At 41.2% G+C, this 14,665-nt stretch overlaps 1 protein-coding gene across 2 annotated transcripts in view; it reads left to right on the top strand.

Moving 5' to 3' along the window:
• Positions 1–14,665, top strand: part of plxnb2a.1 (plexin b2a, tandem duplicate 1) — a 239,462-nt gene that overhangs the window by 168,502 nt on the left and 56,295 nt on the right. For both annotated transcript variants that reach the window (XM_082509940.1, XM_082509941.1), the window contains exons 9-15: positions 1,155–1,289; positions 3,744–3,844; positions 4,122–4,248; positions 11,556–11,712; positions 13,091–13,199; positions 13,349–13,460; positions 14,513–14,614. In XM_082509940.1, coding sequence (XP_082366066.1) covers positions 1,155–1,289; positions 3,744–3,844; positions 4,122–4,248; positions 11,556–11,712; positions 13,091–13,199; positions 13,349–13,460; positions 14,513–14,614 — 843 coding nt within the window. The remainder of the gene's footprint in view (positions 1–1,154; positions 1,290–3,743; positions 3,845–4,121; positions 4,249–11,555; positions 11,713–13,090; positions 13,200–13,348; positions 13,461–14,512; positions 14,615–14,665) is intronic.

Here is a 14,665-nt window from a genome sequence, read left to right on the forward strand (position 1 = left end):
GTGCTATATTTTCAGTGAGGTTTTTAAAGACAGGAACGCCATTTTCTGTTTTTATTCCCTGAATGCTGGAAAATTATGTCTGACTGTAACTCTGACATTATTATGTTAAAGTTGCCATCAACTCATCCATTTTTGCCACTTTTCTGGGTTATTAGGAAAACAGTCCTAGCAGCGATGCCCAGAACTTTTGCACAGTTAAGAGACTGCTTCTCCCCAGAATGCCCTTGGTCCTCCCCAGGCTCTCAGTTAGACGTGCACAAAGCACCCCACCCTTAAGGCATTCTCATCTGGCACCTTACAGTGTTGGGGAGCAGCAGATGTACTTTCTGTGCTTTGAGTCTCATACCAAATCCCAAGAGTGCTTCCCCCTGCCTCTAAGACTTAGGCCAGACACCATTTGGGCTAAGCTCATTTTGACTGCTTGGTTACGCTTTTGATCACCACCCATAGCTCATGGCAATAGGTAAGGGTAGGAATATAGGTAGGCCATTAAATCAACAGTTTTACCTTCATGCTGGTGGATAGCTGGATAGAGAGTAGCAAGTTAAATGGATCCAACATCTTTTTCTCTGCTGCTTATCCTGATCCGGGTCAGGGGGCAGCGGTCTAAGCAGAGAGGCCAGTTCTTCAGGGATGACACAGAGGTGTTCCCAAGCTGGCCGAGAGATCTAATTTCTCTGGAGGGTCCTGGATCTGCCCCAAGGTTTCCTCCCAATTGGATATTCCTGAAACACTTCATCTGGAAGGGATGAAGGAGGCATCCTTATCAGATGCCAGAACCATCTTAACTGACTCCTTTCAATGCAGAGGTTGAGCAGCTCTGCTCTAAACACCACCTGAACCTCTCACAGACATAATGAGTCCCTCATTATATCTGTAAGGGTGAGCCCAGATGCCCTCCAGAGGAAGCTGCTTCGACTGCTTGTATCCTCGATCCTGTTCATCCAGTCGCAGCCCAGAGTTGGCAGCCATAGCTCGACCTTTCAGTCAACAGTTTTACCTTCATGCTCAGGTCCCTCTTCATCACTGTAGACTCACAGGGCAATCCATCTTCCCTCGCTTGAGGCTTGAGACGACACTCTGTGATATTATTTTGAAAAAGTGGATTGGGTGTGGGTTTTGGATGTGTTAATGCACTTTCTGTGTTTCTGCAGGTGCTGAAGGTGCATTTGTCAGCCCATCCTGAGGTGTACGGGCGAGCTGCTGGCAAAGTCTCTGGAGACAAGGTCAACAAGAACCTGCTGTTCGATTCGAGCCTCGAACACCTGTACATCACCACCGAGAAAAAGGTCAGACTCGCTCACTCCGACGTGGGGCTGATTGATTATTCATTTTTACTAAATCCATTTCTCTCTCCTTCCATTCATCCAACGCCTCTGTGTCACCTCAAACCGAAGGTCAGGGACTCTGTCGTGTGCTTACTCCTGCTTTTTTCCATTTCATCCATCAGGCCGGAGACTTAATGAGTCTTTCATTTATTCTGTCTGTCTCATTTGATCATTTATTCATCCGTTCGAATAACACCAATACATCCGTCTACATTACCACACAGAAGTCAGCCATTGATTTATTCACTCATTCCCTTTCTCCACGGCTCCCTTTGTTTTCCACTCGGCTTTTTCTCTTCATCTGTCTTTCTTTCCGTTGTCCTTTCATCTTTCGGTCGCCATCACTCTCCGCGAAGTGAAAAAGATGTTATTGATTTAGAAATGAATTAATTAGAAAGCACTTCAGGAGGGCAATTTACTTTGATCAAGTCAAGTGACGATACCCGAGCTTGTTCCATCTGCTCATTTAAATTTATTAGGCCGCCCTCTTCATGTCAGAGAGGAAAATTATTTCCACTGCTGGTTGGAAAAAGTTCTCCACTGAAATACCGTCAATGCAAGCTTTTCAATTACAAGAAAATACTGCTCAGTAAAGGAAAATCGAAAATACTAATAGGCTGTCTGCGTAAAAGATTATTTATGCTCCATGTCAAATGATCCAGATCTGTTAGAACCGTAAAACATCAGTCACATGAATCACTTGAGTGTAAGCCATTAAACCAATCCCTGAAAGTGAAGCTGTAAGAGTAAAAATTCAATCAGTCAGAAGACCTACATCCTAATTTACTAAACAGAAACAATCATAAAGGCTGATCATCAGGTGTCCTCTGGACTCTGGTGTAGGACCTGTGCCTGCTTTTCAAGCTCACGTCCCATTGTGACTCCATTAGCATTACAGCGATCGGTGGGGAATTAAATATTGACTGTGCTCTTCAGTAATTTAATTGATCGAGCCTGATGACATTTAGCCATCAGAAAATGAAAGGACGTGTGTAATACTCATGGACATCCAGTGGGACAAAGCCAGAGAAGAACTTTACACTCCTGCTGAGAGTCATGAGTGAGCCAGACATGAAATTACAGACGTTAAACAAATATTGAAGGTATCTGGAGTGATATAGACTTCGGGAGGATATCATTTTCTCAAATGTCACAAATAAATGCCATAAACCTGCTTGTAAATCACTGTAAAAGGATACTTCACGGTACTTTAATTTTGCTGCTGGTGGTATTGAATTTAACTTTAAGCTGTTACATTGTTACAGTATTAATCTGTTCTAATAATATGTAAATGTATTAATTTCATAATTCAGTTTTGTAATGTTTTATGATATGTTATTAAATCCCGAGTCCTGCCTCTAAAAATGGGTGGAACATTTGTGGACTGGTTAGCACCGTCACCTCATGGCAAGACGTTTCTGGGTTCAAATCCTCGTGCTGGTCTTTCTTTGTGGACTCTTTTATTACTATTGCTCTTCCTCCTCATCATCCTTTTTCATTTGCCTCAATCTCACCAGATCCATTAACTGGACTGGTCTTAATTTGAAGATTTATTCAGTATCAGATATCATAAAGTGGAGTGATTGTTCTCATTTCAAATTCTTTATTCACTTTAACAAAGCTTTATCTGGAATAAATAATCTTATGCTGAACCTAGCTGTGCCCCCATAGTTCATGCTTTTTTCTCAAATGGGCCATTTTAGCTCCTCGACCTCAAAGCCATAGTCTTTCTGATTGGCTGCCTCTTGTGAGCAGAAGTTATGAGCTATAGGTGAGTGCTCAAAGTCAGATTTAAGTGCATTATAAGACCATATTAGGAATATCCACTCTCAATAATAACAACAAGAGCCGAGAATAGACAGAAAGTATCTGAATCAGACTGTTTACAGTCTGAAGCTTGAAAATTTGGCTCACATGGAGTGCTTGCATATATGCTGACCTCATTAATAGATCTAAGTTTCCCAAAATGTAAACACATAACTGCTAAAAGGGGACCCAAACGTATTTCTCACCAGAAGAGCACGGAGCATTTCTCGGGCTCTTGCTCCCCCCCGTTGCCAGTGTTAAATTGGCGCGTATGTTTTAAACTTTTATAAAGATGCCCCATCTCACAGGTTTTAAATAAGAGCACAAGTTAGCTCACAAAAACACGAGGCAATCAGTGCTGTAGAAGTAACTGAAATGGGGTTTATGAAATGATGCTCATTAACTGCTAAGTGATAATCATAGTGTGTACACTCCAAGCTGAGCTAATATCAGATTTATTTTTACCATCATTTGAAAATATTTTTCCCTGGTTGATAGTTGTGTTTTTGTTTTGTTTAGTTTTTATCAGATTTCTCCTCTTCCCTCATCTCCTGTATGTTGTTTAATAGAACGGAACTTTCACAATAAAAGCCTGTCACATGTGTGCAGATCACCAAGGTTCCAGTCCAAGCCTGCCAGCAGGAGACGAGCTGCCACTCCTGCATCGGTTTGAAGGACCCGTACTGTGGCTGGTGTGTCCTGGAGGGAAAGTGAGTCGCACATGAGCAGCTTGTAGACCAGCTACCCCCCCCCCCCCAAAACGAGTGTAGAAAACAAACAAACAAGCATACTAGTTATGGTGCCTTAAGGTTTGAAGAACAAAGGCTGTGTCAGTGCTAGCCACCTCCATCGGTTTGTTTGTGCACATTTATGTAAAGCTAACTCTGTATGACTCAGGAAACACCAGCTTAATATTACCACCTTATAAAGCCAAGCTCATATTCATTTTTTCACTTGTTCTTTCTTTAACATCTGCTCGGTTCACAGGTGCACCAGGAAGCAGGACTGCGGTAGGTCATCAGAGCTGAACACCTGGCTGTGGTCACCAGATGGAAAGTGTGTGCAGATCCAGGGTTTCAACCCGCCGAACCTCAGCTGCAAGAAGACAGACCAGGTATGAGGGAGCTATACAAGAGCATGCATATTGCTGTGAATCTTTTCCTCTGTGTGCTGGAACCCCCCTGAGCTAAGATCAGTTCTTGCTGAGCTCTGCTTAATTTAAACCACTCAAAGCTGAAACTCTGGCAGAGGTGGAGGGCTCTTTGTCTGTTCTGTCAGCAGCATTTCAAACTTCTTTCTAACCTCTGGTACATGGATCTTCAGGGCCCCTCAGGGGAGCTACAGAGAGATAAAGACATTTTTTGATCCACAGCAACATTATAATTTACAATTCCTCTATGCGAGCCAGATGTATATTGCATCGTTGTTTGTGCTGACAGCTCCTTTGAAAACAGCTCTGTAGTTTTCAGGCTGATGAAACTCAGAAAGTGAAAAATGTGCTTCTTGGAAATGTTGCATCACACCCAGAAACTGCTGATGGTGTCTAGTTTCGGAAAATCATGTTGGTGCAGCACCAACAGCGACACAGATTGATCTATGATAAGATCAGCCAACACGGTTTGTTGCGGTTAACCATCCTAAAAACATTTCCATGTTACCGTAATAAGCTGTGGATTGTTTTTTTCTTGTTGTAACTTGCTGTCAATTAATTCTGTCCGCTAATCTTCCAGCCTCATGTTCGCTCATGGCAAATATTCAAGTTTATGGTTACAAAAAGGTTCACATAGCAGGAATGGCTGATTTGTACCCTCAATTTTAAAATTCCGATTTTGAGCACATAAAAACAAATGTGATATAGTGAGTCAGTCGCAGTTTATTTGACATTAAACGTCTGGAACTAGTTTTACTAATAAAGTAAATACATCGATGGTTCCAGAACAACGTATACTCCCCCGACCAGTTGGCGAGAGATTGCTGGGTTTTGCTTGCTGAGGCTAGGTGATTGCTTTAGCCACTAGCAGACTGTCACAGTTGCCCGTAGTTTCCATGGTAGATGCCTACTTGTCTGCAAACACTTGCCAGCTAGTTCCTAAGGTCTCCATTTCTGGTTTTCGTTGCACTTTTTCAGATTTCATTCTGTACTCTTATTTGATAATTTGATACTGACAGACACTCTGAAAGACTGTGCTCAATTAGCAAGTGTTTGCAGACAAGTCTGTGTCATCCATGCAAACTACAGGTGACTGTGGTAGTCTACTAGCAGTCAAGCACAAGGGGGTTTTTGGTGCAGCACCCTCTTTGCAACCAACTTCACCTAGCAACAGCCAGCGACTTCCAAAAACCACTTGGCAACCCATTGGGAATATACATTTTCCCCTAGCAGCCAAGGGGACTGAGGCCTTAGCTGGCATTGTCCTTACCATCAGTGAGGATACATATCGTCGTCTTATGGATTCTATCATCAGATCCCAATTTCACAGTCTTTTGTCAGTATGGTTAAAGTGTTCAACAGCAATCATAAAGTATACCATCTTTAGTTTTCCTCCCACATAATAGGAATATAGCACCAGTATCACATTTTGTTTTGTTTTTTGTTTTTTTTATCAGTAAACAGCAGGTCAACAAAAAATATTGACTTTGAAAGTCACATTTATCTGAATACTCTAATACAGAAAACTTATAACATTAATGGTGTTATGTTGAATAAATTCTTAACTCATTGAGCGGTTAATGTTAGTCTGAACTGACCAGGCTTCCACACAGTGGTAAAAATGTTGTGGCTGTTTAACCTGTTAATGCATAAAGTTAGGTAATAATGGCTTTTGTAAGTAATGCTCAGCTGTAATTGCAGGGGATCAGCTGCTATTAGCAGCTTTCATTAGAAGAGACAAACACACAGTTCCAGTCTGGTCTTTAGCCACTGCAAGCATGTATTAGAGGGTGTATGCAAGGATGTCTATATACGTGCATTTACAAACACTTTACTGTGTGTACCCGCTACAGCATAGTGGTAGACATGGATTTACTGCAGGCACAGAAAGTGTCCTCAAAGCAAACTTCAAATGGAAGTAGTAGCAGTATAAAAACAAATAGGAGGGTTTTTACTCTCAGACTGATACTTTTGCTCGTGTTTTAGATTTTAAAGATAAAAATTAGTTTCAAACAGGAGATGCCAACATCTAAACCCTTTAATAACATGGTACGAACTCGTAGCTCCTACGTGGCATTTTTAAAACGCCTAAAACTTAAAAGTTTCTGTCTTTGAGTAGGTGTTGTCATTATGTACCAGACGCCTTAAAACTTTATCTTGTACTTTCAAGGAGGCAAAAATGATCCTGGCCAACAGCATTAAAGTAACACTGAGCAGCTAATTTATGTAACGCTATAAAATTCAAAATCGAAATGCTGTAGCAGCAATTTTATGGAGTACACCAAACACCAGCAGAGAATGCTGCGCTGCGTCAATACATCTTAACATGACGGCTTCACTCTCTGAATTAATGAGGGATTGATCAAAGAGCTGATCTGCCAGAAAGACGCGTCGTCCTTCAACGCGTGCAGCACCACGCTGTCCACCGACGTCGTCCCCACATCGTGATATTTCTACTCCAAACCTCAGGTGTTATCCAGCAGACGCAGACGGCTTGCATAAAATCTAGTTCATTATGCATTCTTAGGGACTAAAATTCAGCTCCAAGAGTTTCAGCAGTCGCAAGTTTGAATGACATGAAACGACTGAAGTTGCTGTGAGGGTAAAAATGTTTTGTATGTAGATTATAACATTGGTGATTGTTTATTTTGGCACCATAGTCCTCACTGTTCTCATCAGATGTGATGAGACGACAAAACAACATTATGGCTGCGTGATAATGCAATCAGGTGAGGCTATGATAAACGCTATGCAAATACGAGTAGGTGGCAGTCGTAAATACAGAAACTTTTTTAGATTTGTCTATTTGTTTGTTTGAGGCAAAGTTACAAGTTAATCAAGATAAGTCCAAAGTATAAAAGCAGATGTTGTCCTTCAGGGCAGCGGGAGAGTTAAAAGTCTTAAAGTCAAACATTAAATGTACCAAGTTTTTTTCTTTTTAAGCTGTTTGATCTTTTTTGTATTATTTATCATGGAGCTCTGCAGTCCTGTGAAAAGCTAAGGACCATCCATGAGTAGCGGTAGCGTAATAGAGCTACCTTTAACAGCAATAACTTGAAGCAGTGGTTTTCTGTGTGACTTTATGAGTTTATCACATCATAGCGGAGGAATTTTGGCCCGCTCCCCCTTTCAGCATTGCTTTAGTTCATTAAGATTTGTGGGCATTTGTTATTCGCAGCTTTCTTAACATCAGCATCATCGTGCTGACAGCTGGTATGAGGCATTTGTGCTAATATGTTGTGTTTAGTTTTCTCCCAGCATTGTGCTGTCCATTATGGCCAAACTTTTGCCTTCCAAACAAGCCATACTTGTTGAGTCTTTTTATAATTTTAACTAATGATCTGTAATGTTTAACATCTGAAGCCTGTAGAGTCTGAGAGGGAGCTCAGGAAACGACAAAACCTACAAAAGATTCGCAGCACCCGATGGTGCTCATCCTCATAATTTCTGTGAAAGCAGTAAGGGTGTACTTTTCTCACAAGTCCTTGAAACTTTCTTTATAACAGGGGTACAAACAGAACAAATCTTCAACCTGTAGTAACTAACTCAAGAAAGACAGGACACAAGCAATTTAACTGAGGAAGTTGTGTAGCTAAAAAGTAACCCCTCCCAAAAAGAGTTAAACAAAAGTTAAACCCAGTCTTGTCAGCGCCTAATTAATACGAGCGCCACACTTCAAACTATGTTTATATTCATCTGATTTCCTTTGTTGAATATGTTTTGGGGGGGAAGTAATTGCTGCCCTGATTGTGTTCATTGGCAACATTTGCTCCAATCAAGGATGTGCGACATCTTTATACTGCAAACAAATCACAGGAAGGAGGTTAGACTAAGTGTCTTAAGGCTTACTTAAATGCCCCTTCTGACTTAGATGCTATAAGAAGGTTGGGGTTTTAAGTATTACAGTTAAGGCCTTTTTAGAAATAGTCAATTTTGGGATTATCAAACCAGCAAAGGTGATTATGGAGCAAGAAGATGATGGCGCAATAACAGTTTGAACTTCCTAAACATGTGTTTTTACTCTAAGCTGTTATCTTTTTCTGTTTTTCAGGTCTGTAATTTTTTTCATTAAGTATTAAGTCTTTGGAGAGTTAGGTCTGCAGTCAAGTTCAGGTCACGTCTGCAGCCCTGCCTGTATCTGATTTTAATTAATTATGTGCTTCAGATAGCGCTGCTGTAATCTCGTAAAGTCGCACATACAATCAGAAACTCTGATCTGCAAATTGAAAAGGTGTCAAACGTTGCTCTTTGCTTCAGTATTTTAATTTGAATGTCAGAATCCTTTTGAGGTGACGTGAGTTTCTGGTGGAAAGGAGCTGAGCTCATATTCCTCTGATCAGAAGACTCTGTTTGCTGGGGTTTAACATACAATCTTCTGAGACCAGACAGATAAATCTGTTGCATCTTAATTGGGAAATTTGGTGCCATCACCTCCGTTGCAGCCCCTAGTTTGTGATTTGAACCTGATAAGACAATTGGATTTTAGCTTTAAAAGAAGGAAAAACTTTCTTCTCGAGGTTTTACATACTTAAAAAGAAGAAAGCGCCCCAGGTGACTTCGTCCAGGGGCTTCTCTGGTCCGATAGTTTCGCTAAGATCAAAAACTTTGAAATTAAAACTTCAGCAGCAAAATTTAAATCGGTTGAGGTCAGCACAGAGTAATGAGGAGCTGATGTTTGAACAGTGCCAATGAATAGCAATTATCACCGCAACTCTCCCACACAAAAACTCACATGTGTATGCACAGAGAGTCAGACACGTCACGGTCTCTTATTCTCTTTCTCAGTGTGGAAGAGAATAAGACAAAAAATATACACAAACATTGTTGCAGTCACATACCCGCTGAGCTAATTGCGCTGTACTGAATGAAATTATTATTGAAATATTAATTAGAAAAAATATTTAATTAAGAGGATGGGAGTGCATAGTAAGGACAAGACTGCACAGTATTAGAGAAACCCAACGATCCGTTTGAGCAAGCACTTGACAACAGTGGGGAGGAAGAACCCCCTTTTAACAGGAAGAAACTTCCAGCACAACCAGAATCTCGAGGTTAGGTGTCTGTTGAGATGGACTTAGGCTAATCAGATGGGCACAAACACAAATTCAGCTGAATGGCAAAGTTTCTGCTGGTGTTACTGGGATGTAACAAACACCTCACAGCTGTATGGGACCAGTAAGCAGCTCCAGAGACCTGCCAAGGGTGCCTACAAAAGCATACAGAGCCCAATCTACAGCAGAGAGTAGTAAATGGGTAATTATGGAATATAAATGGTAACATGGTTAACACACACATGACTTACAGGTGAAAGTTTCCCTCTTTGAAACCCGGACTTTTAAGGGTCACAAGCTGGTGTTCTCTCAGAACAGGTACCAAACCTGGATAAATGGGAGGGCTGCATCTGGTGTAAAATCTGTGCCAAATCAAATCCTGTGTGGCAACACTTTGGTAAATGAAGGAAGAGCTGAAAGTGCCTTTAGTGGTATATAAAAGCATGGATAAATGAAAGGGTGAAGTCCATGATGCCCTGAGGCTATAGCAGCATCCCAAAGAGGTGGAAAAGCACTGTTTGAAGCCACGAGTTTGTCACCTGAACACAAACTGGCAGTAGATGGATGTTTATGAAGACTGACATGAGAGTGAGAGTGACGTGCTCCGTCTAGCTGGGATAATATGATAAGATCAGCTCTTTACAGTTTGGCAGGGAAAACGATTTGAAATACAACTCTGGGCTTAACAGGAAGACAATGAAGAGAAGCTAATATGGGAGAAATAGGCTCTCTCTTTTCCTGTTTGCAGTCCTGCTGCAGTGTTTTGGATACACTGAAGGCTTTAAGAACAACCTGATAATAAGGAATCACAAGCTTAGAATGTGTCTTGATGCATTCTCAATCATCCAGGTAAGGAAATCCCCAAAAAGTTGATTCTGTTCATCTGGACGTAGCGATTTCAGTGGGAAAAACATTTAGTCACTAATCCAAGAGACTTCATCAATGTCAGTCTCTCTCAGACCATATTAATGCTGGAGGTCATCCAGAATGAGTCCCTGTTATAAGTTTCTGAGGATTTCATGACCAAATATAGAAAAACCTGGATTTCAAAGTATGAAATTACAGTTCAAGGTCTTTAAGTCTTTGAGACACTATAAGAGAGAGGTGTGGCACTTAAAGAATCCTGAGTTGAACTCTTCCATGGAGTTGAGTATCCAGCCAAGTGTAATTAATGGCCCTGACCAGGTCCTGGTCGCAAGGGCAGCAGCGGTCTCCTCCACCACTTCATTTGTGGAGGCTATACTGAAATTTTAAAGCAAGCAAAGAGACTTCATCCCTCCAGAGTCTCCTTCCTGGCTCTGCCCTGGTTGGACTTCCTTTCCTTTGGATGAAGCTCATTTCAGCCTCTTGCATCCACCATCTTACTCTTTCAGTAGCTACCCGTAGCTCATAGCCTTAGGTGGGATTAGGAACGCAGATCCAGAAGTAATCAGCGACTGCAGACGCTGCCCTCCTGTGGGCTCACCACGCGCAGCAGGAGCTGTAGGGCTCTGGTGCTTTGCCGATCAGAGGGGCAGCCCCGGGTGGTCTCCGGGTTACCAAACTGTTGCTGTGTTGTGCATGTTTTTCTTAGTTGTTGAGCAGTAGTGCATCTCTGAACCGGATTATCTATACCATCATATTAATCTGTCTGCTCAATGTGTTCAATGTCGATTAGCCAAACTAACAAAAATAAATATTATGACTGGGTTTGTTTGTTTGTTGTTGTTGTTTTTTTTTAATAAAACAGGTGAATGTCCAGGTGTAATAAAAATATGACAACAATATTACAATGTCATGTATAACTTTATAAAAATGCATTGCCACCATTTCCTAGAGGAGAAACTTAAAAAGATATAAGACTTAGTGTTACTTCTGCAAGCGCTGCTGTTAATAATACAGTGAATTCATCAGGTCAGTCCTCTGCGTGATGATGCCTGAAACTGCCTCAAACCTTTGCACAGTGCATGCATACTGTGGCTCCTATCTTAATTACTCTGTCACACCCCGTCTTATTCTGTAATTCATACTCGTACACAGAAAGCACACTCCCTTTTCTCTGTCTACCAGTGGCTCACACCTCTCGTGTTTCTTTATCTCCCCGTAGCCAGTTGAGGTGTGAGGTGAAATATAATTACTTCTCTGCTTTCATTTTCCTTCTCGGGTTCATCTCTAACTCTCCTCTCTCTTTCTCCCTTATTGTGCCTCATAACTCCTTTAATTTGTGCACTCTGTCTCCAGGTGGACATCAGCATACCTGCTCTCCCCGCACTGAGGCCGTCTGATGACTTGCAGTGCGTTTTTGGCTCTTTCTTTACTGGAGCCGTGAAACATGGCGGGCAGGTTACTTGTTCGCTGCCCGACCCTGTGGAAATCCCAGCCACTCCTGACCAGCAGGGTATGTGAACAGATGAAGGATGCACAGATAGTTTGTTTTCAGTATATGGACTTTGGATTGGATTGGATTGGAGTGGACTGTCACTCAATTACACATCATAAAAACACATATAAGCATAAACTAGAATCCACAATCATGTTAATATCCTAAAAGAACCCGTTGAGAATGTGGAAAAGCTATGGTATTACCTTGGTTAGAAAGCGGCATGTGTAAAGTGAACAGACACACTGATATCTGCTAATTAGTGCTAAGTTTGAGTCATTGCATCATTTACTCAATCTATCCAAAGCTGGATCATGATCCAGGTCCACAAACATGGAACATGCTCTCCAACTCCTCCTGTTATTTAATTAGATTTGGGAATATTCATTCATATTTTGAGCTGGACTGTTATCTTTATTCTCCGGTTTGATGTATTTTTCTTATTGTTTTTCTTCTTTTTTTTATTTGGCTCGTCTTAAATCCTAATAGCACACTGTGTATCTCCTTTTCTATTACCTACTGTTTGTTTACATCTCATACTCATGCATTTTAATGACTTTGAACTGCCTTGTTGATGAAAGGTGCAGTGTAAATGTATTTGGCTTCCTCTCAGCGAGACTGGAGCTACCTCAACCTAACTATTTTAAAATCCTATTGTGTTTTTACTCAGGTGTACAATAAGTTCTGTCTGTTTTTATATTAAAAAGAGGGTAACTGTGTAACTGTTATCAGCTGTGTGCTCCAGGAGCAAGAAAGTGAGCTGTGTTTTAAAAAAACCTTTAAATATTAAATGTAGGTGTTGCAGTTTGCCCTTTTAAAAGACATTGCCTCCTCACATTGACCCTTATTTTGTGCCACGTATTAGTGGTAACCTGGTTAAGGTTATTAGGCCATTTATTAATGTAGTATAACAGAAATAAATGGAGAAATAATTAACAGGAAAAAAGTATATTAACAGTAAAGCCAATGTTTTTACATTTTGTATCAAAATACAACAAATTGGTGAATACAGTGCTAGTGTAATTTTTTTATTGCACACTCTTGAAATGTGAAGAATATAAAGATATAAATATTAGCATATGCTACTCTCACATGTGTATAATAAAATAACGTCTGATATATAAACTGATAAACACCTTGTTTCAGAGTTGATAGGCGCTGGAATTTTATTACTGTTGACCAAAGTTAGTCATATCCTGCCTCCTCCCACCTTTAGCTTTGCAGTCTTGATGCTAAGCTAAGTTAGCCGGCTGTTAGTGGTTGCATCATGGAAACTTACTTTGTTTGACTTTCGGTAAATTGCTCCTTTAACAGTTAATAGGAAAAACAACACCAACAAAACCTTGATTTTAATGTGTGTGTGTGTGTGTGTGTGTGTGTGTGTGTGTGTGTGTAGACTTTGTGTCAGTTCCCATGAGGATTGTGGTGAATTCAATCGAGGTGACGTCAGGAAAGTATGACTTCTACAACTGTGCTGCCACCGTCAGGAAGAACCAAAATACACCGTAAGATGGATAATGTAACCTCCCCTCCCCCATATATACGTGCGTGTATACCGAAAAAGTGTACACGCATGTATATATGTGTGTATCACACGTCCGCTTTACATACTTAAAGCAGACGTGTGATGGCACGCACTTCTCGTTGTTTTCAGGTGTATAGCGTGTGTGACCAGTAAGTGGGGCTGTCAGTGGGACGCTCAGACTCACAGCTGCAGTGACGACGACCATAATGTGAATGGAGATTACATAATCAAACCCCAACAGGTAATAAAATAATAATCTGCAGCTTTTGCCTTTTAGAACTGCTTTAATTCTTCAAGCACAGATTCATCAAGGAGCTAGAAACACTCCTCAGAGAGAGTTTGAGGTGATCTGAGTTTTGTGACATGGTACATAGAAGCAGCCTTTAGTAGATGGCGTGCACATGTCCGTCCATCTGAAGGGACAGACAGGGTAGGTTGTGGTGTTTAGATGATGCTTAGTTGGTAATAAAGGGGCCCAAAGTGTACCAAGCAAATACTATCACACCACCTGCAGCCTGAACAGTTAATAGAAGCCAGGATGGAGCAGCTCGTGTTACCCTGCTGTCTGAATTGAGATCGATAAGACCAGGCAACGTTTTCCCAGACTTCTGTTGTACAATTTTGGTGAGCATGTGCAAACTGTAGCCTCAGTTTCTTGTTCTTAGCTAACAGATTGGAAAGCAGTGTGGTCTTCTGCAGCTGCAGGCCATCATCTTCATGGTTCAATGTGTTGTGCATTCAGAGATGCTCTTCTGCATACCTTGGTTGTAACAAGTGGTCAGTTGAGCACTTTTGCCTTTCCTATCAGCACGAGGCAGTCTGGCCATTCTCCTCAACATGGACTTTTCCTCTTAAAGAGGAAAAGCCGCTCACTGGATAATTTCTCTTTTTTGGATCATTCTCTGTAAACTCCAGAGGTGGTTGTGTGGGAAAATCCCAGCAGGTGTACTCAGTTTTACCACTATAATTAGCTGATAGGATATTTGCTCTAACTTGCATATGAAGTCTACCTAGTAATGGGGACGAAAGAGTATGGAGTGGCCGAAGCTCATCATTAACATCAAATATTAACAAGGAAATTGAATGTTTTCTCTGTTTATATTGATGAGTTGTTAAGTGTCTGAAGTGTTTCACAGTGAGCTATGATGATTTGATTCGAGGATGGATAATTCACAGCATTGCCTGAAGTGTTTTGTTTCCCCATGAGTACTTACATTGTATTTGAAGGTGTGAACTGTGCTGTTAGCTGTTGAGCTTAATATTTCTGCTCCTGCTTCTCTTTCTGTGATGTAGTCCGACAATTGTCCTCAGTTTGAGTCTCCGGAGCCGGCGTTGATCCCTGTGGGCTACCAGATCCCCATCAGCTTCCAGGGAAGAAACCTGGACAGCTACATGGTGAGATCAGTCAGAGCTGCTGACTTACTGCTTCATAAACATCCAAATATT

This window comes from Aulonocara stuartgranti (assembly GCF_965226115.1).
Source record: "Aulonocara stuartgranti genome assembly, chromosome: 17".
NCBI classification, from domain to species: Eukaryota; Metazoa; Chordata; class Actinopteri; order Cichliformes; family Cichlidae; genus Aulonocara; species Aulonocara stuartgranti.